This window comes from Protopterus annectens, chromosome 4.part0, assembly GCF_019279795.1.
Source record: "Protopterus annectens isolate FY-2018-M chromosome 4.part0, PAN1.0, whole genome shotgun sequence".
NCBI lineage: Eukaryota > Metazoa > Chordata > Ceratodontiformes > Protopteridae > Protopterus > Protopterus annectens.
The window spans coordinates 1,975,857,669-1,975,882,516 of NC_056733.1; the positions used below are offsets into that span (position 1 = coordinate 1,975,857,669).

At 41.8% G+C, this 24,848-nt stretch overlaps 1 protein-coding gene across 3 annotated transcripts in view; it reads right to left on the reverse strand.

Annotated features, from left to right (window-relative positions):
* Positions 1 to 24,848, reverse strand: part of TBC1D9B (TBC1 domain family member 9B) — a 2,477,681-nt gene that overhangs the window by 833,440 nt on the left and 1,619,393 nt on the right. For all 3 annotated transcript variants that reach the window (XM_044069590.1, XM_044069591.1, XM_044069593.1), the window contains one exon: positions 23,307 to 23,375. In XM_044069590.1, coding sequence (XP_043925525.1) covers positions 23,307 to 23,375 — 69 coding nt within the window. The remainder of the gene's footprint in view (positions 1 to 23,306; positions 23,376 to 24,848) is intronic.

Below are 24,848 nucleotides of genomic sequence, written 5' to 3' on the forward strand. Positions count from 1 at the left end.
TTGATGAAGACATAGAGGGGGGGGGCCTAGCAGCCCGTGTGCAGGAAAAATCTAAAGTAAAGGAATAATGTCTGAAATCCTGTGGGCTTGCTTCTGTAGCAGTAATTTCAGTAGCAGATTCAGCCATGCTCTGTGAGGCCTCGGTTATCGGAGGCATGCTTTTCGACGAGGAAGAACCAAGGACTCTGTTTCAGCGAAACCGAGACACTGCGTTTGGCCTAACTGTTGTTTTTTCTGACTGACCCCGGACCGCATGTCGTCCTTTTTTCTTTTTACTTTTAGCTAATTGTGTCGTCTCGAGTCTCCGATGGCAGCAAATAACAAGGACCAAAAACTCCTCTGCAAACTCCGACCCGATATCTAGCGTCCGTCGGTTGAAGGTGTTTCCCCAAGTTAAACAATTATTTACTTTGTCCTTTATACTAGCAGCTATGGCGTCCGGGTGAAGTATCAGCGGACAACCCATAGAAGGACATCATGTACTCTCCTCTGCTGGTAAAATTTGTAGACGACTGGTAAATGAATGCATTTGGTTAATGTTATTCTCAGAAGCCACTTTACGTAAAAAATGCTAGTCCGTAAGGAGACCCTGTCCTTATGAAAAATAATGTACGGAGATTTAGAAGACAGCCTGGAGTTCAGATATTCTCTTTGAAGAAGTGATGGCTACCAAGAAAACTGGTTTTCATGATAGACATTTCAGATCGGGTTTCTGTTAGGCCTTTTAGCACAAGTGTCAGGTCCCAAGGTGGAGAGGGATCTTTAACTGGAGGCCTTAAAAGAAAAATTCCTTTCAGGCAAACTTTGCATAGTTTAGAAAAAGCCAGAGAAACATATCTGTTGCTCATATGAAAATTGCAAATAGCTGCCAGTTGGAGTTTAATGGTAGAAAAACTAGCTCTTCCTCAAACAGCATTGTCAAGAATTGCAGAATCATAGAAAATGGGACAGAAAAGGGATTGATGCCTTCATTCAAAGACCAAAAATAACATCTTTTCCATTTGCTTTTGTATACCTTTTTGGCTGATTCTTTTTGAGAAGCCAAAATAATATTGCATACAGGGGAAGAAAGCCTGGGCTGTCTATTACTGGAAGTGGAGAAACCATGCAGTTACAGTCTTAGGGCTCAAACGTTGGGATGCTGGATCCCTGATGGATATGACAGGAGATCCAAAGTTGGCTCCAGTATCCATAGAAGACAGCAAAGATGAGACTGTACAAGGGGAACCATACCTACAGAGGTCAGAAAGGGGCATTGATGATCACTGATCTCTTCAGTCTGCTTTGCTTTCTGTAAAAATTTGGGAATTAGGGAAAGAAGAGAGTAAGCATAAAGGAGATCCAGGGGCCAAGTGTGAATAAGAGCATCTCCTGGTGACTCTCCCTGAAGGGGGATCACAGCAAAGTACCTGTTGCACTTGTTGTTGAGGGGAGTGGCAAATAGGTCTCAGCAAGGTTGGCCTCAACGCCAGAATATCATCTCTGCCACAGACTGACAGAAACCACTCATGGGGCATCAGAATGGACCTACTTAGCTTGTCCGCTAGTGCTTTGTTTTTCCCCGGAATGTGCATCAAAACTAGAAAACAGCCTGAATAGCTCACCAATTTTCATACTCTCATGGCCTCTCTGCAAAGAGGGTAAGATCATGTTCCTCCTTGTTTGCTGATGTACCAGACTACAGACATATTGTTGGTCTGAATTGCAATAGTCCCGAAAGGAAGAGCATCTTGAAAGGCCTGCAATGCTAATAGGGCTGCTCTCATCTCCAGGATGTTGATATGCAACTTGGTCTCTTGGGGAGATCATGTGCTTTGGAACATTCTTCCCAAGAACCCCCCCCCCCAACCCCAACTGAGAAATGTCAGTGGTCACTGTGGATGTAAGCACTGGAAGGACAAAAGGCCTGCCTAGATGTAGATCATCAGACTGCACCCACCAACTGATGTGTCTTCTGCAATTTGGTGTGAGCCAGACTGGATAGGATAGGGGTTGGTATAGAATGGACCATTGCACAGCTAGTGTCCATTGTACAACCCACATACAAAAGCATGACAAATGAAGTAATACAATGGGTACTGCCAAGGAACCTAATGCTTGCAGTACTGACCCTGCCAGAGGAGCTGAGTGAGTAAGGAGAAAGTGAGCTTGAGTTCTTATCATAAACATAGTATGCTGAGGTAAGGATACTATTTGTTTCATAGTCTCTAAAAGAATGCTGATTAACTCCATGCTATGTACTGTGTTTATATTCAGCTTGACATGATTTACAGCTATGTCCAAAGAGTTGCAAATAGTTCATGGCATGTAGAAGTAGATGCTTGGAGGGGGCAGTAAGGAGCCAGTCATCTAGATATGGAAAAACCTGGAATCTTTTGAATCTCAACTGAGCTCCACCACTGCCATGCACTTGGTAAACTCCCTGAGGGGTGTGGTAAGTCCAAAGGGCACGGCTCTGAATTAGTAATGACTGGCTCCCAGCCGAAAGCGAAGATGTTTTCTGGATAAATTGTCTACTTTGATATGATAGTACGCATCCTGAAGATCTATATAGCACATCTAATTGTCCTTGCAAAGAAACTGCAGAATGGACTGGATCCAGGACCATTTGGAACTTTGCTTTCTTTACAAATTGATTTAACTCATTCACTCCAATCGAGTTCAGGAAGTTTGTACTGTAACTTCCAATGGGCAAAGCCTAAGCCTTTTCACAGAATCAAATTATGTCCTCAGATTTCAAACAAATGTTCATATCTCCGGAACCATAAGGATTATTAAAGAAGTATAAATGGCAAACTCTTCAGCACAAACTATTTTATAGTGGTAGTATTCTTTAGGTTCTAGGTCTTAAACTGAATTTTATAAGTCACAGCAAACACGGGTCTGTATTATACTCTCGAAAGCCGACAATGTCGAATCTGACATTGTCTGCACGAGAATATCGAACGCTCAGAATCTCGAGCATGTAAATGGAAATCTCCGTACGGGGAGATTTCCGTTTACTGCAATGTAGTGCGGTCTCAGAATTGGTATATTTAAGTAGCGGGGGGTGTGGGGGTGCATGGGAGCTTGCCCCCCTGCTTAAACCAGTTAGGGTAGTTTTTTCTTTTTTTGTCTTTTTATAAGGTCGACGTTTGGAGACATCGACCATATGGTGTCGACCATATGTTGTTCGATGTTTTCAACCGTCGATCTTATAATATAGACCTGAAAACACAGTAACTATTACATCTGTAATATTTTGAAAACAACTTGCAATATCTTAGATACCACTCAAGTTACACACATACTGTCAGCAGCATTTTATTCATCTAGCTGAGAGCTTTCATATGAGGCTAAGGAGTTCTGTCTGTGTTACTTGGTTGTTAAGAAACTTAGAAAAATATGAAAATGATATATATGTAAATTATCATAAAAACAACAGTTAATATCTATTTATCTGCACTAGTCAGAGGTCAAATGTTAATGCAGTTGAGTTTGATAATTGTGTAAACTTTAAGATGAAATCTTTAAACACCTTGTACATAGTATAGTTTTGGAATTATTGATGCAAATATGAACAAGCAATATTTGGCACCTAGAGACGTCAGTAGGAGTTAACTGCAGATACAACTGGAGGAGTAACTTGGATGTAATGAGTTAAATTGCTTAGATCCAAAACAGGTCTCAGGTCCTGTGTTTTCTTTGGCACTAAAAAGAAGTGTGAATAAGTTCCGAATCCTATCTGGTCTGTAGAGACCTTTAGGATGACTTTTTTGTCTAGCAGCTTCAGGATCTCTTGTGCTGTTTCCTCTCCAATGGGTGGAATGTTGGATGTTTCTTCCTTTTGGGAGGAGGAAGAAGGGAAAATGGTATGTAATAACCCCTGGATATTATACTTAGCACCCAAGCATCTTGTGTTATATTTGCCAGGCATCTGGGTGCGAAGACAATTGACCGCCAACTGCTTCCAGAGTTGGACAGTCGGGCGGCAATTCAGGAGTGCTGGAAAGGCCTGTCCAAGAAAGAATCTTGAAAGCCCTGATTTTGAGACTCTCCTCTGCCTCTAGGGTGACAGCTACAAATTGAAATTTCCTCCTCTGCCTCTGGAGGAAGAGTCACCATATGTATCTTGGAAACGACCCTGAGAATTGCAGAATTATATCTTCTTGCCACCTCTCTGACTCCTAGAAAAGGTTAGTTGAGGCGTAGAAAACCCAATTCCTACAGAAGGCACAGTCTTTTCCTCTTGCTCACTGCAGATCAGCATCTCTTTAACTGATGACCCAAACAGGGACGTGCTATCAAAGGGGGCATTAATAAAGATGTTTTAAAACATTCCACAAAGTCGAATCCAGGCATGTCTCCTTATGGCAATGCCAGAACCGGTAGCATGTGAGGTGCCTTTAGGTGTGTGAGAGATCAACCTCGTCAAAGCACTGGATATGGACAAAAGAGTGGCCAGTTCAGAGCATGTTCTCTTGAGGTCCTCAGCAGACACAGACTACGAGAGTATCTGAAAGTTCCTTGGTGAAATCTCTCTGAAGTTGAGTGAAATAAGTCAGTTAATTAAGTGACCTCAGGGCAAAGGGCAAAAGTTGCTGAGGCAAAAACTTGCTTTACAAACCTGTCCAACACTCTAGGCTCCCCATTAGGCAGATGGACAGTAGAGCTCTGTTCCTCTGGCTCCTCCTGTTGCCACCACCATAGCATCTACCGAGACCCCTTTGCTTCACTGTGGTCTGTCGAAGGTGGGAGCCAAAAACTTGTCAGGTCTCTTTGGAATGGGTTCAATGGGTCTGGCTCCTTCCAAGCCTGATGGGCAACTAAATGAGTAAGTTTGTCTACCGGGGGACCCAAGACATAGACAGGCCTGAACCAAAAGCTTCCAAAAACACTGACCCTTCTGGTGAGGGGGTTTGGGAAGGCCAGCCACCCTTCTGTTTCAGGATATCTGAGATATCTCCAAAGGAGATGTCATCTGGTGGTGATCTGGGGGACCCCTCTCGTTCATCAAAATCAGTATCTTTTGTGAGCTGTGAGAAACTCCATAGAAGAGTCAATGTGTACCCTTTTACATGTTCTTTTCCAGTCAGCCTCCTCTGTGGGATGCTCAGGGGAAATCTCAGAAGGTAGCAGAAGTTCCTCCACAAACTGACTGAAAACATTGATTCTGGCTGTCCCTGTGGAATAGGTCTGTGTGACTCAGAACTAAAAACCGATGGAGGGAAGGAAGTAGGATCTGAAACATGAGAGGGAAGTTCTCTGTGGAGGGAAAAGGCCCTTTTCAACACCTCATGGGCAGACATACAGAGAAACTCCAATCTGTCCCCTCGCAGCTGAAACTCCTGAGGAAGGCAGATCCAGAACCTCCCTGGATCTGAGTCTCAGAGGCAGAACCAGATCCAAACTGCTGAGAGACAAGGCTCTCAGAGGAAGAGACAAATCTGACAAAATCAGAGGCAAACCTATCCCCTCGGACCGGACGCTGACACGTCGGCTCAGAGACCCATTGTGATCCAACAGCATCAAAGCAAAACTGTTCAAGGAAATCAGAGTGGAGGAAGAGGCCTTCCTTGGATCTGACATTGGACCCCTTGGGGATCTCGAATCCTGGGACTCCAAAACTACAAGACAGATTGGAGGAAAAGAAAATATGGCTGCAGAAGTTGTAGGCTTACTCAAGGATCCAGTGGAGGACAGAGGTGGTAAGACCCCCATCTGGATCTGCGCTCTGAGAAACTTTCACATCATCCTATCCACATCGGTTAACAACAAGCTCCTGGATGACCTAGAGGAAGAAGTGGAAGGAGGCCTAGAGTACTTCTTGGGTGTCTGAAGCAACCTTGACAGTGGGGTAGGAAAATAGGTTTAAATGAATATTCGAGAGTAGTACTCCTGCATACAGAACACTATTTAGGATCAGAGACTCTAGGATCTGAGAGTACAGTAGTCGGCCTTATTGTGATGACAAACTGTTTAGGATCAAAGGGCTTCAGATCCGATGGTAGAGATTTGGGATCCAAAAGTGTGGAATCCAATGTTTTCCTAGCTTTTGTAGGAGGCTTCAAAGAAGACCTGGAGGACATTGGAACAGACTGCTTCCTGTGCTTCAGGCAAGCTGATTTATCATGTTTGGAGGGAGGTTGAGCCCCTGAAGTAGAAATAGATGGCAAAAGTCCTCTCAAAATGAATTTATTGTGCCAAACTGCTAAGGTCCTGGGTCTAAAGGTGGAACAAATTTTACTGTTAGTGTCAAGATATTCAGCCCCTAAACAATACTTGTACTCCTTTTGGCCATCCGAGTTTGGAATTTTATGCCCACAAGAAGTGCACTTTTTAAACCTTGTAGGCTTCTCCGACATGGTGGTAGGAAATAAAAATACCCACAGCAATACAACAACAAAAGGAATACAGCAATAACAAGGAAAACCAGTAAGACTTTTTTTTTTTTTGACAGAAGAAAGTTCAACCTACCAACAATGGTAAGAAGAAAATACTCTTATAAGAAGGGTCAAAAGGGAATGCCAACAATGGTATTAAAGAGTACTATTAAATTTTAGGAAGGAAAGTAAAAAAAAACCACTAATGCCAGCGAGAAAAGGGAGGAAAATTTAGTTTGAGAGAAAAATGTTAATAAGAAAAAAACTTAAAGTTTTAATACTACTCACAAATAACTCAAAAATTGCTTGAGAGCTATGGAAACCTGCGCATCTGTTTCCGAAGGAGGCAAACGAGATCTGAGGTTTTGGGAATACAGCAGAGCATTATGGGTACAGGGAGGAGCTCAAGAGCTGGATCTTAAGTCTGAAATAATTGGCTGAGTCGTATTTGAGGATCGGATCCAAACCCCTACATTGAGGAAGAATGAAAAGGACAACATCAAATTGATGGTTAATATCTGTATTGAATAAGTTCTTATTTGAATTAAAAACAAAGCTAGTGAAATGTATTTCATGTTAAATATTTTCTGCAAAAAGCTGCATCTTTGCTGTTTAGTAAACAGAGTAAAAGTCTGAAAATAAAGGAAAGGGCAGAGTTGTACGACAGAGAGGTAGTGTAGCCAGGGTTGGAAGGATAAAGAGTAGGGATGCAAAAGAGTTTAAGAGTGCTACAATAAATGTGCTGAGAGTGGGTGAGTTCATACGGGGAATAGGAGGAGGAGTAGGGGTAGAGTATAGGGATGGTGTTGAAGGAAATTAGAAAGGAAGAGAAGCTGGTATTGAAAGAAAGGTAGAGATGAAGAGAAAACAAGTGGATGTAAGAAGTTAAAAGGCTAAAGAAGCTGATGGAGGCTAAAGAGGAGTAATGAAGATGTCTATAGGGTAATTACACATGGATGGTACAGGTGGAAGTTAAAGAGAGGTGACACAAAGATCTGTACAGGATAATTACACATGGTTGGTACATGGACAAAGCCATAGTTTGAGTAGATGAGATTTTAGCTGGAGTTTAAAAGGTTTGTAATGTTGTTCTAGTTTTAGATAGAGAAACAGAATTCCGATTTCTGATTACATAGTTTGAAAAAAAAAGAAAGTCTCCTGCGAGTGAGAAGCAGTTTCCAGGCTTGTAGATGAGGTTATGAATAGTAGCTAGCTGGGAGTAAGATAGGTAGTGGGGTAATTCAATCAATTCATCTTCTTCAGTGCTAAGCTGTGGTAGGATCTGTGTGGGTAGTTTGCTGCAAATTTTACTACTTTATGGTTGCACTATTCAAGCTTTGTTAGTTGGGAAGATTGTAAGTTAGTGAAAACAGTGGCAAAGTAGAGGAGGGTTGGAAAAAGTAGAGTACAGACCAAGTGTTTCTAGTTTGGTCAGTGAGGAATTGTTAAACACTGTTTAGGCAGCCTAATTTCTAGTTAGTTTTCTTTACAGTGCATTGGATTTAATGGTCAAATTTTAGGTTATCATCAATGTGGATGCCAAAAAATTTAATACGAGTGACAATTTCAATTTTGTTGTTTGATGAGATGATGTCAAAGGAAGGTTTCTGCACTGAGAGGTGTTTTACACCAAATAGAATAAGTTTACTTTTTTAGGGTTGGGAAAAAGCTGAAATTCTGTTAGCTAGGCTGTGATAGATGAGAAGGATTCTTAAGGATTTTCTGCAAGCTGTCAAGACTGTGGGCACTATGTAACAGGTGGAGTCATTGGCATACTCAATTACTGTGACTGATTTAGAGGCCTGTGAAAAATTATTAATGAATATGTTGAAAAATATATAAGACCAAGAATGGAGCCTTGAGGGACACTTGCAGAAATGGGAGAAAAAGGAGGAAATTCTCTGTGTCATTTTATGGCTTGGTATTTGTTTCCAAAACAGCTATGGAACCAGGTGAGAGGATTCGCAAATGCCAATTTATGGGTCTATGAAGTAAAATGGGATGGGAGATTGTATCAGAAGTCTTAGAGAGGTCTAGGAAGGGAGAGATGATGATATCTTGCCTTCATTCCTGTGGGCATTAACATACATTTTCCCTTTTAGGTCTTCCCAACATATCTTCACTACTGCATACCAGGTTCCAGACCCCAGCCATGAATAAAATTTACTTGCTGGAAGCTACTTATCCCTCCCATAATTCTCTAAAGCTCCCTAAAAGTAGCTGCACATGGAATATATGTATATAAATAGAGATATCATTATCTTCTTTTCTTTCCTTGACAATAATCCTTATTACCACAACTCTGATCTTGTTGCCCTTCTCCTCCTCCTCTATCACTATTGGAGCCGCTCTTCCAATAAGTATTAGCCTCCCTTTGTCCCTGATACTGTGCTGAATAACCATTCCTGAATCCTTTCTTTGCCAGATTCATATGTTCAATTCTAAGTGTGTCACCTGTAACACTATCTGTACCCTACACTGAGGTTGGGAGGATGGCCTAATGGTTAAGGTGTTTGCCTTACAAACCCAAGGTACAGGGTTTGAATCTCACAGGGGATAATTGTCTAGGCTTAAATGCTTGACAAGCAAGGCTAGTGTACTAGTACTAATATGAATCTTAATGTAATTTAATAACCTTTGCTTCTTGCCTATACCTACCAATGCCATTCACATTCCATGAAATGACCGATAAAGCAGTCATTACAATAAGATGCTATTACTTTCAAATGTTCTACATGACAGTTTTTTTAACACATTTTCAACTAGCAATTTACAAGCATGCAGTAGTGTTGGCAGGCTGAACTTGTATGCAACTGCAGCTTCTTGTCTGAATTTAGATCAAGGTCACATTTCCCAGAGTTTCTGTTTCAATAAAAGCATACAAAAAACTATGTACATTTCTATTTTAACCCCCAACACTTTTTAACTCTCTACTGACACACACAAAACCATATACATTTTCTAAAAAGGAAAATTATCTCTCCGCATAAGGCAGATGCCTCAGATAGACAGCTACACCCAAAGACTTCAACCATTGTAAGGTTAGGTTTAATCATGCTGACAATACATGTTCGAGTGTGTTCCATTCTGCATTCACACCATCCATGCTTGTTCCAACTCAACCTCCATCCCAGATTTGAAAAACAACTTACATAACTCTCAATTAACTGCATTATAACCTTAAGTATAAATGCCAACGCTATCATAAAATCAATACATTTTGCAACGTTATGATCCATACTGAGGTGGTTGTTACAAGTAGGAATGCATCTATTTGTATTCAATGCTATACATTTTATTCAGTTTCACTAATCTAACTGCCACTTTTTAAGTAATAGTTTTAGTGTTTATTCATATCAGCACCTCACAGTTCATGGTTCAGACATTTCTTGATTTATTACCCAGGACTGAAGACCTTTGTTTGTAGAGCTCTGCTGGCAAATAATAAAAAAGTGCACTCCTACAACAGTCAAAGACTCCACCCCAAGTCACATTTAGAATACCTGTACATACTGCATATAACTACTTTATGGTGTAACATGCAGATGACTTGAAAAACAAAATTGTTATACACTATTACTAAGAAAAGAAAAAGCTTTTTACTTATAGTTGGTATACATATTACTCAGCAAAAGGGCAATTTTGTTTTACTTAAAATTTTGTTTTCACTACCTTCATTATCCTTCTAAACACATGACAAAGTGGAAAATTACATTTTACAGTCCACATCATCATCTTCTTTCGGCTGTTCCTGTTAGGGGTCGCCACATCGGATCTTCTGTTTCCATTTCTTCCTGTCCTTTGCATCATGGTCTTTCACACCAACCACCTGCATGTCCTCTCTCACCACATCCATAAACCTAATCTTAGGCGGCCTTCCTCTTTTCCTCTTACCTGGCAGCTCCATCCTTAGCATCCCTTTCCCAATATACCCAGCATCCCTCCTCAGCACATGTCCAAACCAACGCAATCTCGCCTCTCTTGCTTTGTCTCCAAACTGTCCAACCTGAGGTGACCCTCTAATATACTGATTCCTAATCCTGTCCATCTTAGTCACACCCAGTGCAAATCTTAACATCTTTAACTCTGCCACATCCAGCTCTGACTCCTGCCTTTTCGTCAATGCCACCGTCTCCAAGTCATATAACATAGCTGATCTCACTACCCTCTTGTAGACCTTCCCTTTCACTCTTTCTGGTACCAGTCTGTCACAAATCACTCCTGACACTCTTTTCCACCCTGCCTGTACTCTCTTCTTCACCTCTCTTCCACACTCACCATTACTCTGAACTGTTGATCCCAAGTACTTAAACTCATCCACCTTTACCAGCTCTACTTCCTGCATCCTCACCATTCCTCTACCCTCCCTCACATTTACACACATATATTCTGTTTTAGCCCTGCTGACCTTCATTCCTCTCCTCTCTAAAGCATATCTCCACCTCTCCAGGGTCTCCTCAACCTGGTCCCTACTCTCACTACATATCACAATGTCATCTGCAAACATCATAGCTCACGGGGCCTCCTGTCTGATCTCATCTGTCAACCTGTCCATCACCACTGCAAATAAGAAAGGGCTCAGAGCTGATCCTTGATGTAATCCCACCTCCACCTTAAATGTATCTGTCACACCCACCACAGTCCTCAACAATCACACAACCCTCTTACATATCCTGTACCACTCTTACATACTTCTCTGCCACTCCCGACTTCCTCATACAATACCACAACTCCTCTCTAGGCACCCTGTCATATGCTTTCTCTAAGTCCACAAAGACACAATGCAACTCCTTCTGACCGTCTCTGTATTTCTCCAACAAAACTCTCAGAGCAAATATTGCATCTGTAGTGCTCTTTCCTGGCATGAAACCAAACTGCTGATCACTAATCATCACCTCCCTTCTTAACCTAGATTCCACTACTCTTTCCCATAACTTCAAGCTGTGACTGATCAGTTTTATCCCTCTGTAGTTACTGCAGCTCTGCACATCACCCTTATTCTTAAAGATTCCACTGCCATTTCACCTAAGAACCTCCACGCTTCCACTGGTATGTCATCTGGGCCATCAGCCTTTCCATTCTTCATCCTCTTCATAGCTGTCCTTACTTCCTCCTTGCTAATCTGTTTCACTTCCTGATTCACTATCCCCACATCATCCAACCTTCTTTCTCTCATTCTCTTCATTCATCAGTCCTTCAAAGTACTCTTTCCATCTACTCAATACACTCTTCTCACTTGTGAGTATGTTTCCCTCACCATCCTTTATCACCCTTACCTGCTGCACATCTCTCCCAGCTCTGTCCCTCTGTCTAGCCAATCGGTACAGGTCCTTTTCTCCCTCTTTAGTGTCCAATCTCTCATACAACTCTCCATATGCATTATCCTTAGCCTTCGCCACCTCTCTCTTTGCCATGAGTCTCATCTCCTTATACTCATGTCTACTTTCTTCATCTCTTTGACAATCCCACTTCTTCTTCGCCAGCCTCTGTCTTTGTATACTCTCCTGTACTTCCTCATTCCACCATCAGGTCTCCTTTTCCTCCTTCCTCTGTCCAGATGTCACACCAAGCACCTTTGTAGCAGTCTCCCTTACTAGCTCTGCTGTAGTTACCCAGCTATTTGGTAACTCTTCACTGCCTCCCAGTGCCTGTCTTAACTCTTCCCTGAACTCCACCTCACAATCACCCGTTTTTTACCTTCCACCATTTAATCCTTGGCACTGCTTTCACACTCCTCCTCCTCTTCTTGATCACAAACGTCATCCTACAGACCACCATTCTATGCTGCTTAACTACACTTTCCCCTGTCACCACATTACAGTCTCCAATCTCCTTCAGACTGGCCCACATAGGATAAAATCCACCTGTGTGCATCTTCTTCCACTCTTGTACATCACCCTATGCTCCTCCCGCGTCTTAAAATACATATTCACCACAGCCATGTCCATCCTTTTCGCAAAATCCACAATCATCTGACCTTCTGCATTCCTCTCCTTAACACCATACCTACCCATCACTTCCTCATCCCCTCTGTTCACTTCACCAACATGCCCACTGAGGTCCGCTCCAATCACTAGTCTCTCACCCTTGGGTACACTCACCACCACTTCATCCAACTCGCTCCAAAAATGTTCTTTCTCATCCATCGCACATACAACTTGTGGAGCATATGCACTAACAACATTCATAATTACACCATCAATTTCAAGCTTCATGAACATCACTCTATCAGACAGTCTCTTCACCTCCAAAACACTCTTCGCATACTGTTCCTTTAGGATAACCCCTACCCCATTTCTCCTGCCATCCACACCATGATAGAACAATTTGAACCCGCCTCCTATACACCTGGCCTTACTTCCCTTCCATCTGGTCTCTTGCACGCACAATATATCAACCTTCCTTCTCTCCATCATATCAGCTAGCTCTCTCCCTATACCAGTCATACTGCCAACATTCAAAGTTCCTACCCTCACTACTACACTCCTAACCTTCCTCCTCTCTTCCTGCCTTCAGGCATGCCTTCCCCTCCTCTTCTCCTTCGGCCAACAGTAGCCCAATTTCCACCAGCACCCTGTTGGCCAACAGTACTGGTGGCGGTCGTTGTTAACCCGGCCTCGACCGATCCGGTATGGAAATATGAAATGTTCTCCGCATAAGTAATTTGGCAGAGGTTTTATGCTGGATGTCCTTCCTGATGCAAACCTCCCCATTTATCTGTGCTTGGGACCGGCACAAAGAAATGCACTGGCTTGTGCGTCCCCAGTGGCTGGGTTTGCACCCCCAGTGGCTGAGTTTTACAGTTTACAGTCCACAACCAATTTAAAATAATCGACAAACTTCCTGTAATTTTCTACCTCCCTCCACTTCTTGTAGAAGCATAGTTCTCATGTCCAAATTGTATCTTACAGAAATACCCTTTAACAGTTTTTCTGGCTTGTTTTCTGCATTCAAATTCTTCCCGTTCTTCTTCTCGGTCAACCCAACACCAGTCATTGCTTCAAATCCAATGTACTCCTTGTTTTTCTTGCTAGGTCATGTGTTTTTTTTTTCTGACTCTCAATCAATTTTTCTTGGAACAAAGGAAAAGGTTTAACTGGCAAGGTCTGTTTATGGGTTGTGCCAAATGAGAAGCAGAATTCCTTTTAATTTTTTTGTTGGATAAACTTGTTTTTTCCTCCTCCACCTGTTTTTGCTCCTTCTGAAAAAAATATTCTAAAGACATCCGGATATGGCAACTTGAATCTCACCCCTGCCCTTCAACACCCTCTGACTGCAGAGATAAACTTGTTTCTCTTTTGCTTATTGTTCTGTGAATAACAATCTTCCACAAACACTCTTGTCCCCATATGACAAAAAATTACAATATTTTACCTTTCTATCACATTTCTGTCAGACGCAGTTCCCTCTGCTATTTACTACTACAAGTCTTGGCTTCTGTTCCCTGGCCAAATTTGGAACACAGACATAAGAGAAATTTTGATGAGTGGATGGGCAATAGGAAGTTCACCTCGGGGATCACTTCAGTGGCCTTGCTTGACAGGAGCACTGGGAACTACTTTGGGTGGCATGATGCCAGGGAATCTTCTTGGGCTAGGCTTATATAGGCGCCAGGACCGTTAGCCTAGCACACACCTATGAACCTATGAGCAATATGTCTTTTCTATTAACAGATCCTTCTTTTGAATGCCATTCCAGTTGCTTATTTGTATTTTAATAAAATTAATGCAATTTGTTCCATCCAGTTTCTCTGCTACAGCAGAACATCTTCAGTTTTCTCTGAGTGCTACGTCTTTTAATGTTTAATGAGACAGTTCCTGATAAGCCTCATATTCAGCCAGTCATTCCTTTACTTCATCCCCTAATTTCAAAAGGTTTATCAGCTTTGGCTTTCCTCTAAGTTAATGCACGTTACCTCCTGTACTCAGGCTGAAACCTGATCTATTTTTTGCTGAACAGTTGCAGGGCTCTTCTTCACCAGAGTTTTTCCTTCTTTTTCAATTTACTTTTCTCTTACATTCTCCAGATTTCTTAGTTGCTGACAGCCAGGCAGTGTAATGACTAACCAGTAACTGAATTTTTATCTAAATAAATGTATTTTTTCTGGATGCTTTCCAAAGTTTCTGTTTCACAGTGACAGAGTAATAAACAACCTATTAATCAGTGTGTAGCCATCTTGAAAGTCCCTGATAATAAATGTTCTTAACCCTAATGAAGTACTGTCCTACCTTATGGTGCAAAACTAGCTGTAATGGGCACGCATGTGCAAGCGCTCACTCGCGTGCGCACAGACACACACAGAGATCTACAATGACACTGCCTGATGCTAAAAGTGTACTACTTCAGGTGAATACTTCACGAATGAACATACAGGACCCATTCAACTACTGTGCAACACTTCATTTCATAGAAACAACTTCATATCACTTTGCTTTGGAAATGCATGGATGAAGCTGAGCAAAGAATATATCAAAAAGGCTGGAAAAGAAATGTCAATATTTTTAGCACTGATGAATGCTACTTTTATTTAATGAGAAGAAACTTCTACATTTTGCAACAATTACTATATATACTTAACAATAACAGATCCACCTAGGTTTCATAATCTTCAAGGTATGTACAGTTGCATAAGTAAACTTACCATAATGTCTGCAGAGTGAGACTGAGCTGTGAAGCTACATCAGAAGCTAAAAAGGCTAGTCTGCAAAGGGGGGTACAACTTGGTTCCCCTTCTTTGTTGATGTACCACATGACTGTGGCATTATCTGAAAAAAAAACACTAGAAGTCATCCCAGGGCCCAAAGATGGTTCAGAGAGTTAAGTGCCTTGATCAGATCAAGAATCTCCTTGATTTTTATGTGCTTGTAAGCATCACTGGAGTCTCACATTACAAGCACTTTTATCCCTCTTGAAATTGCTCCCTAAGCAACGTCTAAATCATCAGTGGTGACTGATGGTTTTGGAGCAGGCTAAGAGAAGGAGAGACCTGGATTTAAGGATATTTGTTTATCCACCAAATGATTTCTCTTCTGACAAACCCCAACACTGGGATTTGAACAGATAAAGGGCGTTGATGCTGGGACAAAAGATTTCAGTTGCCACTGGATCTTTCTCATGTGGAGTCTTGCCAGGGGTATCATGAGAATCACAGATGCCATGGAACCCAAAATCCTAAGGTATTTCCTTACAGTGATCAAAGTCTGAGTGGAAAATGTTAGAAATACATCTAGATATAGATCTATTTTTCCTACAGAAGAAACACTCTTTGAACTGTGGTTTCTAGCTGACATCCCAGGAACACAATCCTATGTGAAGGAGTCAAGAAAGACTTCTGAATGTTCTCTTGGAATCAGAAATAGTGAAAGAGATTTCTCAACCAAGAGAAAGACAGATTCCTGACACTTTTGAAAAAGACTATGCAAACATAAACAAATTTTCTAAATATGGAAAAATATGGATACCTTGGAACCCCTACATCTTACTGTTCAGATTCAGAATCTTGAATTTCTTTGGGGAAAAGGTATTCCTCTTTCTTTTACCAGAAACTACTTTACAAGAAGTATCAATAGCCTGAATGAAACCCTAAGCCAGTCCAGTAAACTACTCATCCAAAGAAATTTGAGGAAGAGTAGATTTCCATTTCTTTTTGACAGGAAAAATAAAACAGGGACAACAATGTTACTAATGGCAGCAGCAGCAGCGTCCCCAGGTATGGGTACAGCATTCTGACACAACAGGGAATCCGTTCCTGTTCCCTCTCCCAGGACCAACAACAGTGGCTCTCCCTTGCCCATTGAGGAAACCATAACAGCCACAGAAGATGTGACTAACCTCCAGTCCGTAGTGCTACACCACAGGGATCCACAGTATACGATGAGTGGTCTAAAGTACAGCAAATGGCCACAGCAGAGACATTCACCTGCAGCTGAGGCAAACTGTCATCTTGCTCTGGCAGAAAAGGCCGTTTGCTTATTTTTTTCTTTTTGTGGTTGGAAGGACTGACCATGAGACCATGGTCAAGCCAAAAAATGGTGCCTCTTTCCTAGGGAAGACAAGCAGCAAATGCCGGTAAATGTTTTCCCATCTACAAAACTTACTTTTTTACAGGAAAACACTATGCCAGTCCCATAAAAAAAAAAAAAAAAAAAAAAAAAAAAAAGAAAAACAATTTCTCCACAGAATTTTTTTCACTTATTTTACACCACTTTTAAACTAACAGGAAAAGCAAGTGCTCCATTTAAAAGTACACTGCAGACTCATGCTAGTACATTAGAACACAACACTCCTAAATTTAAAGCAACTTTCCTGAAGAGGAAAGTAACACAAATAAGAAAAAGGAAGTTTTTTTTCCCTAAAGGGAAATTATCTGCCCAGCAAAGGAACAGCATAAGCTGAACATCGACCCTCAAAAGCCTCAGAGGAGTGTACTCTTCGGTAGCAGTAAAGCACTGGAGGGCTTTTTTCCAAACCTGTATTTTAGTCAGCTCATCTCAAGCTGCTTGACAGTTTGAGCTTGCAGAAAGTGCTGTGCAGCTTTGGAAGCTGGCCAACTGTTATATCCCTTGGCAGGATATAACCCATATAGCTAAGACTGCTGCAGCAGTGATCAATATAATGAGCATTCATGGCCTCATAACTCTTCATTTTTGATCTGATATTGTATTCACGTGCATCTGTTTTATGAGCTCAGCAAAAGCAATTACATGAAATTCAGGAGTATTTAGCACCGACAGAAAAAGAAGTTATGTACTCACCATAACATTCCATCCGTGTTGTCCATTTTCATTCTTCCTTATCTCTTGGATTCGGATCTAATCCTCAGATCCAACTCAGACACTTCTACTAGCTCATGGATCACTGAAAACTCTGAGCTTGTCCCTTTCCCATAATGCCATAGTCCCTAACATACCTCAGATCTTGTTTGCTGCCCTTTACATTCATAGAGCATTGCAAAGGAATAAAATATTAAGATAAGCAGCAAAAAATGACACTCAAAGAAAGGAACAAGTTTCTTTCAGCATCTCTGATCCTTCCAAAAGAATGACTAGGAGGGGATTGGTGGGAAGCTAGTTGAGGAAAAAAGAAAATGGACAACACAGATGGAATGTTACAGTGAGTACATAACTTCTTTATCTGATGTCAATTTTCATTCATTCCTCAGCTCTTGGGCACAGTCCCCAGCTATCTAAACCCTGGGAGGACACTAAAGAAGGATATTCCTGAATACTGTTAAACTAAAAGCTGCTCTGACCCTAGAGACTGGATCTATTTTGTAATGAGCAATATTTACTATGAGGACTGGCTTAAGTGGCAGCTGCACAAATATCTAGAGAAACTCTAGACAACAAAGCTGAAGAAATAACCACAGCTCTTGTGCAATATGCTCTTGGTGATTTGGGTAAGGACGTGCCCAATTTATGATAAAGGTAATACAATCAGTCAACCGTTTAGCTAAAGTTACTTTAGAGACCAATCGCATTTTGAATACGAAAAAGATACAGATACAAACAGCTGTTTTTTTTTTTTTTTTAATCTTTCATTCTATGCAAGTAAAAACGTAATTGGTTGTGAATGTCCAACAGGTGCAACATATATTCTGCTTTGTCTGAAACATTGTAAAGAAGACCAGTAATTTGATAGCTTGACTCATATTAGATTTGGACACCACCTTAGGAAGAAAAGGAAAATCTGGTTCTTAAGTACTCTTTCTTTATGAAGAATCAAGTAAGGGGACTCAGAAGACAAGACCTGCAATTCAGAAACCTTCTAGCAAAGGTAACTGCCACTAAAATATAGTTTTCCAAGTTAAATATTTTAGTTCTGTCTTAGCTGAAGGTTCAAACAGAGACGGGTTAGAACTTGCAATACTACATTTAAATCCCACGGGGTAGGATCTTTAATAGGAGGTCTAAGTTTTCTCTTAGAAAGGCTCAACAAACTTTAGAAGATGCTAGAGATGAATTATCTATTCCAACATGAAAGTTGGAGACGACAGCTAATTGCACTATAATGGTAGAACAGCTAGCTCCTTCACTGAAGACTGATACTAGAAATTCCAGAACTTTAGAGACAGGAGCAGAAAAGTGATCTAATAGATTCTGTTGTGCCCAAAGTATAAAACTCTTCCATTTACTTTTGTAAAGTTTTCTGGTGGAAACTTTGTGAGATGATAACATAATATGACTGACTAGGGAGGAGAGCCTGGGCTGTTTAGCAATCACTGGAAGTGGAGAACCATGCAGTCAATTTTAGGCCTGGAATGTTTGGATGAATTGAATCTGTCAGGTGAGACAGAACGTCTGGTGTTGGATCCAGGATCCAAGGGGGGATGAAGATGATGAAGCCAAACCAAAGAAAGGGAAACCAAATATGACAGTACGGGCCAATGAGGATTACTGTGCTCTTCAGCTGAGACACTTTCTGAAGAAATTTGGGGATGAGGGGTTATCAGAGGATAGGCATAAAGGAGACCGGCTGGCCAATCGTGAAGAAGAAGCATCTGTCGGTGACTCCCCCAGTTGGGGGGGGGGGGTTAGGGCAAAGAACCTGCTGCACTTGTTGACAGGGGAAGCAAAAAGGTCACAGCACAGTTGAGCCCATTGATGGAAAATCCTCTCCACCATTTTCATGTTGAGAGAACACTTGTGAATTTGTGAGGCATTAGAACAGACCTGCTTAACTTTGTCTGCAATCAAATTGGACTTCCCTGGAATGCGCACTGCTATCAGAAATTGAATGCTTGAGATTGCCCATTGTCACATTCTTAAAGCTTCTCAACAAAGGGGTTAAGATTTGGTTCTCCTTCGTTTGATTTACCAGACCACTGACATATTGTCTGTTTAAATCACAATAGTGTTGGTGTGGACAAGAGTCTTGGAAAGCCTGCAGTGCTAAGAGGATGGCTCTCATTTCCAGGACACTGATGTGTTTTGGCCTCTTCGGGGGACCATGTGCCTTGGACTGTCCTTCCCACACCAGATCTGGGAGGCACCAGTGGCCACTATGGCCTTGGGTTGGAGAAGAACAAAAGGATGACCTTCTTGCACTTGACTTGATTATATCCACCACAGGAAATATTTTTTGCAAGCTTGAGTAATCTTTGTCTGACTGGACAGAAGGTGGTAAAGAATGGATCACTGAGTAGCTAATGTCCACTGAAGTATTCTCATATGGTACCCTCACAACGGTACGAGGATGATTGTCACTGACATGGACTCTAAAGCTTTAAGAATTAATCTAGCTGAGAGAGTTTTCCTGACCTGGATCTGAATAGTCTGAACCCTTGTCAGAGGAAGAGATGCTGTTTGCATGACTGCGTTGAAAGAACCACTGATGAATTCCAAGGTCTGAGTTGGTCCAGATGAGATTTGTTGTAACTGATCAAAAATACCCACATAGGAGCATATTTGGAGTACATAATCTTGGGCTTGTATCAGTTGATGTCTGGTCAGAGCGGTGCTGAGCCAGTCGTCTAGATAAGGAAACACTCAGAATCTTTGCAGCCTCAAGTGATCTGTCACTACTGCCATACACTTGAACATTCTGGGGGCTGTGGTGAGACCAAAGGGCAGAGCTCTGAATTGCTAATAACTGGCTCCCAGTTGGAAGCACAGATAACTCCTGGAACACCTGTTCATTTTGCTATGATAGTAAGCATCCTGAAGATCTACTGAGCACATCAAATCATCCTGATACAGAAAAGGCAGAATGGACTGAACCCATGATCATCCAGAACTTTGTATATTAAACTGATTGATTTAGATTGCTAAGATCCTAAACTGATCTCCAGTCCCATTTTCTTTAGCACTAACGAATCTTAAGTAAATTCCAGACTCTTTCTGGTCTGGGGGTACTTCATGGATGACTCTTTGTTCTAGCAGCTTGTGTATTTCTAGTAATGATGCCTCCCTCTGACTGGGTGGTACATCAGGGATCTTCTCTGAAACCAGAGGAAGTGGTCAGGATGAATCTTTTGTAATTTTTAACCAGGCTCTCCAGTGCAGGGATAAATTACCCCCAACCACCTCCAGAGATGGACAGTTGGGCCTCCTTTCAGGAGCACTGTTAAGATCTTTCAAAGGAGGAATCTCTTGATCCTTGGTTCTGCAGAGATGGCAGCATATTCTATTAGATTCTCCCCTCTGCCTCTAGGGGAACTACTAACACGTGGATCTTGGAAGGTACCCTGGGATATCTTGAACCACATCTTCGACCTCCTAGTTGATTCCTAGAAAAGGTTGAGGGGTTGAAAAACATATGTTACCTTCCTGCTCACACCTGGAGAATGTGTCTTTCACTTTGGGGCCAAATAGAGAACTTCTGTCAAAGGGAGCATTGATGAAGGAAGCTCTGAAGGGTTCTGCAAAGTCACACAAGCAGATCCAGGCTTACCTCCTGATGGAAATACCTGAACCTGCCACCTGTGAGGTACTGTATAGTCTCATGGATGAACTGGAAATGGACTGAAGAGTAGCCAACTGCTAGGCAACAGAGCTGTCTGCCTTGGAGGATATGGTCCCAGAGAAGGATTTGGTAAGTTCTTTAATCAAATCCCTCTGGAGTCTTGTGAAGTGTAACAAACAGTTCAGTGATCAAAGGGCAAAGGTCACTGCAGCATAAGCGTGCTTCCCAAATCTGTCCAACGTCCTAGACTCCCTGTTAGGAGGGTGGACAGAGGAACTCTGTCCTGCTAGTTTCTTCATGGTGGCTGCCACTATGAACATGGCATCAACCAGTACTCCTTTGCTCCAATGAATTCTGTCCTTAGGTGGTGCCTGGATCTTGTTTGGTCCTTGAGTACTGGTTCAACAGTATCAGGCTCCTTTCATGCTTGCAGAGGCCAAATCAATGAGCTCATCAGTGGACAGAGTCACCCAGGAGGTACATGGGCCAGCACCAAAAGCCTCCAGGAATACAGACTCCTCTTAGGAAGGCCTGTCAGGAGACAAACTATCCCTTTGCTTTAGGAGTTCCACAATGTCGCCAAATGGGACATTGTCGGGTGGTGATCCTGGGGATCCTTCCCCTTCATCAAAGTTGATATCTTCAGTAACTGACTCTTGAAGAGAGTCTAGGTGCCTTGTTTTGCACTTTTTCTTCCTGGGAACGTCTTTGGTGGGATGTTCCAGAGAAGTCTCTGAAGAAATCAGCATACCCTGATGGATATCTTGGTGGCTAACTTGGCCTGCCTTTTTTAAAGATGTTTGAGGTTCAAGAAGCAGAGAAGAATGGGCTAGGGAGGTCAGAGCTGAAAAAGGTGGAGAAGTTAGAGCTCTACGGATAGAGGGTTCTCTCCACCAACTCAAATGCTGAATGCCTATGAGAGAAGGAGACAGACGGTCATAAGCTCACTCCTCCCTGAAGGCAGAGCACTTGAAGAGGGAGTCTGAGCTTAGCTGTTTAATGCCGAGGCTCTGAGGGGAAAAGATGGCTCTGACAGGTTCAGAGTGGACTCCAACACCTTGGATCCAGCACAATCACCATGGCTCCGACAGTCATCCTGCTCCTAGGCACTTGAAACCAGTCTACTCAGAGATGCCACCAGAGTCGAAGAAACCAGTGTCTTCGGTTCTGATGAGAATGACTCCAGAACCTTAAGATCCGATGATTCTGATACCAGATGTTGGACTGAAGAAGGAGCAAGCAAGAGAGGGGTTGTACTAACTAAGGTCTCTGGACCCAATGGAGTCAGAGCCAGGATAACCCCCAGTTGTAAATGCATCAAGAGGAACTTCCTTATCATCCTATCCGCGTTGGCTTCAGTCAAACTTTTCAAAGAGCGAGTTAAAGATTCTGTGGAGGAGGGCCTTGAATGGTGGTGTCTCAGAGAAAGCTCCAAGAAGGGAATGGTAACCTAGAGGTAACAGCATCTGGACACAAGAGTGGTGAATGGATCCAAGTTGACTTTTCTTTCTGAATCTTTAGATCCAAAGATTTAGACATTTTTGCTGGAGGTTCAGAACTTGGAGTCAATGAAGACATAGGCTCCAGAGAGCATTTTCTATAGTCTCTCTTTTCAGACTTCTTAGCGAGATTAAGCCCCAGGAGATGCTGGTGAAGCAGAACATTTAGAGGACAGTAAGCCTCTGAGAATCTGCTTATTCTTACAGTCTGCGGTGGCCCTAGGGTTAAAACCCTTACAAATATCAAGTATGTGTTGAGCTGTGACAGACCTAGGCAACAGATGCATTCAGAATGCACATCTGACAGTGGAATTTTGTCGCCACAGGCCATACATTTTTTGAAACCCGAGGGCTTCTCTGAAATTTTAAATCATGGTACAGAAACCACACTAGATTAATAGCCAAAAGGCCAAGAAGCTCAAAGGACAAAGATAAAGATAACATTTTTTCTTTTGTTTTTATTTAATCTAAATAATTATAAATACAGAAATATACTAAATATAGAAATACCCAAAGGTACAAAAAAGAATTACCAACAATGGTAAATTAAACTAGGAGTACACAAGTACTTCAAAGGGAAAAGGGAGGAATCACTAGAAAAAATATAAAATATAAAATGCAAATATGAAAATAAGATATAAAGTAATATAAAGTAAAAGATGTAGAAAATTATTAAATTCACTGTAATTCCCCCCAAAAATATATGAACTTGAGAAGATGAAACAGCGATAACGTCTGTACTCTAAGGTGGCAATCAAGATCTGAGGTATGTTAGGAACTATGGCAGTATGGGAAAGGGAGTAGCTCCAGAGCTTTCAGTGATCCATGAGCTAGTAGACGTGGCAGAGTTGGATCCGAGGATCAGATATGAACCCAAGAGTTAAGGAACGAATGAAAATGGACATCATCAGATCACTTAGTTTCTGATACTACTTCATAAGCCATACTACTAAATGAACTGGGTTGTCATTCATATCATCCCACACCAGAGCCTATCTTAAAAATTGGGATGGCATTCATACCACCTTACAAAAGAACCTACCTTAAAAACAACATAAAGCTCCTCCAGATCTTCAATTGTAAAACAGGATTCAGACAGGATAGATCGGACCTTTAAAAAGCAAACAAAATCTCAATCAATACAATAAAAAAAGAGAAGTAAAACAATTACACAAGCAAAGGCCCATTAGACTTCAGGCAAGCTGTTAAAAACTAAGACTCCTCAACTTTCTTCAAAGTTATACAATTGATAAACAGTGCATATCCACACATCTGCACTTCTTTCTCCCTTAAAAGTCAAGAGTTAAAAATGGTCCCTGACAACTGAAATGAACTATAGGCCTTATCCCACAAAGAAAGAAGGTGGTTTATTTCACACAACTTTATCAGCTACCCTTTATCCATATGCAGAATAAATGATATTTATACTTTTTTCCATCTTGTGACATAGGGATTTATACCTAGTTTAGTGAGTTTATCTATAATTCCAGAGTGAGGGATGGTGTCTAAAGCCTTGGCGAGATCTAGATAGGCTGTGTGAACCACCTTACCCTCATCTACGGCTTTAGTGATCACTTCAAAGAAGTCTATTAGGTTTAGGAGACATGATCTGCCTTTTACAAACCCGAACTGGGTGGGGTCCAGAGTTTGGAGATTACCAATGTCATTGTTTATAAGTTCCATGATGATACGTTCCACAGCCTTGCAGACCAGGCTTGTCAGGCTAATGGGGCGGCAGTTCCCGGAGTCTGTGGTGGCTCCCCCTTTGTGGAGTGGGATAACCGTCACTGTGCACCATTCCGTGGGCACAAAGCCTGAGGTGAGGCTATGACTGAACATGGTACTTAGGTGGGGTGCCAGTTCATTCTGTAGTTCATGTAGAACGCAACCTGGAATGTTGTCAGGTCCCATGGATGCTGTGTTCTTGGCTTTGGAGAGTGTGTTTTTTACCTGTGCAGCCATGATTACAAGAACTTTGCATTCTTGCGGTATAGAGATGGGCCCTTTAGGGGATGAGAGGGGGGTACAGTTAGCACTGAACCTATCTGTCAGGATGTTGGCAATATCAGTTGGTTCTGTATATTTAGTGCCATTGTGCTGTAACTCAGAGCAGATCTGAGTGTTGCCATTGAAATTCTTGGCATAGCTATAGAATGTTTTGTGGTTGTCTTTAGAATCAGTTGCGATTTTGTTTTCGTAACTAGCTTTGGAGGATTTTATGAGAGATCTCAACTTCTTACTGAGGCTGACTTGGGAGTTCCTCCAATCATGGGATTTTACTCTTTTTTGCAGCAGTTTCTTTCTTCTGTTGTAGAGTTTGTTTATGGCAGGGGACCACCAGATTGGCTTCGTTTTTTCAGAGGATAGCATCTTGATTCTGTTAGGGATTGCACAATCCATGCACTCATGTAAGTGCTTATAAAGTGCATTTGTGTAGGATTCAGCAGACGTACCTCTATTGTCTGTCTGCATGGGTGTCGGGAAGTTTTCCACTTCTGTCTTAAGAAGTGTGAATTTGGCTTTGGAGAAATTTTTTACGGTGGTTTCCCTAATGGGGTGTGGGGGTGGGATGTGGATGTCTAGC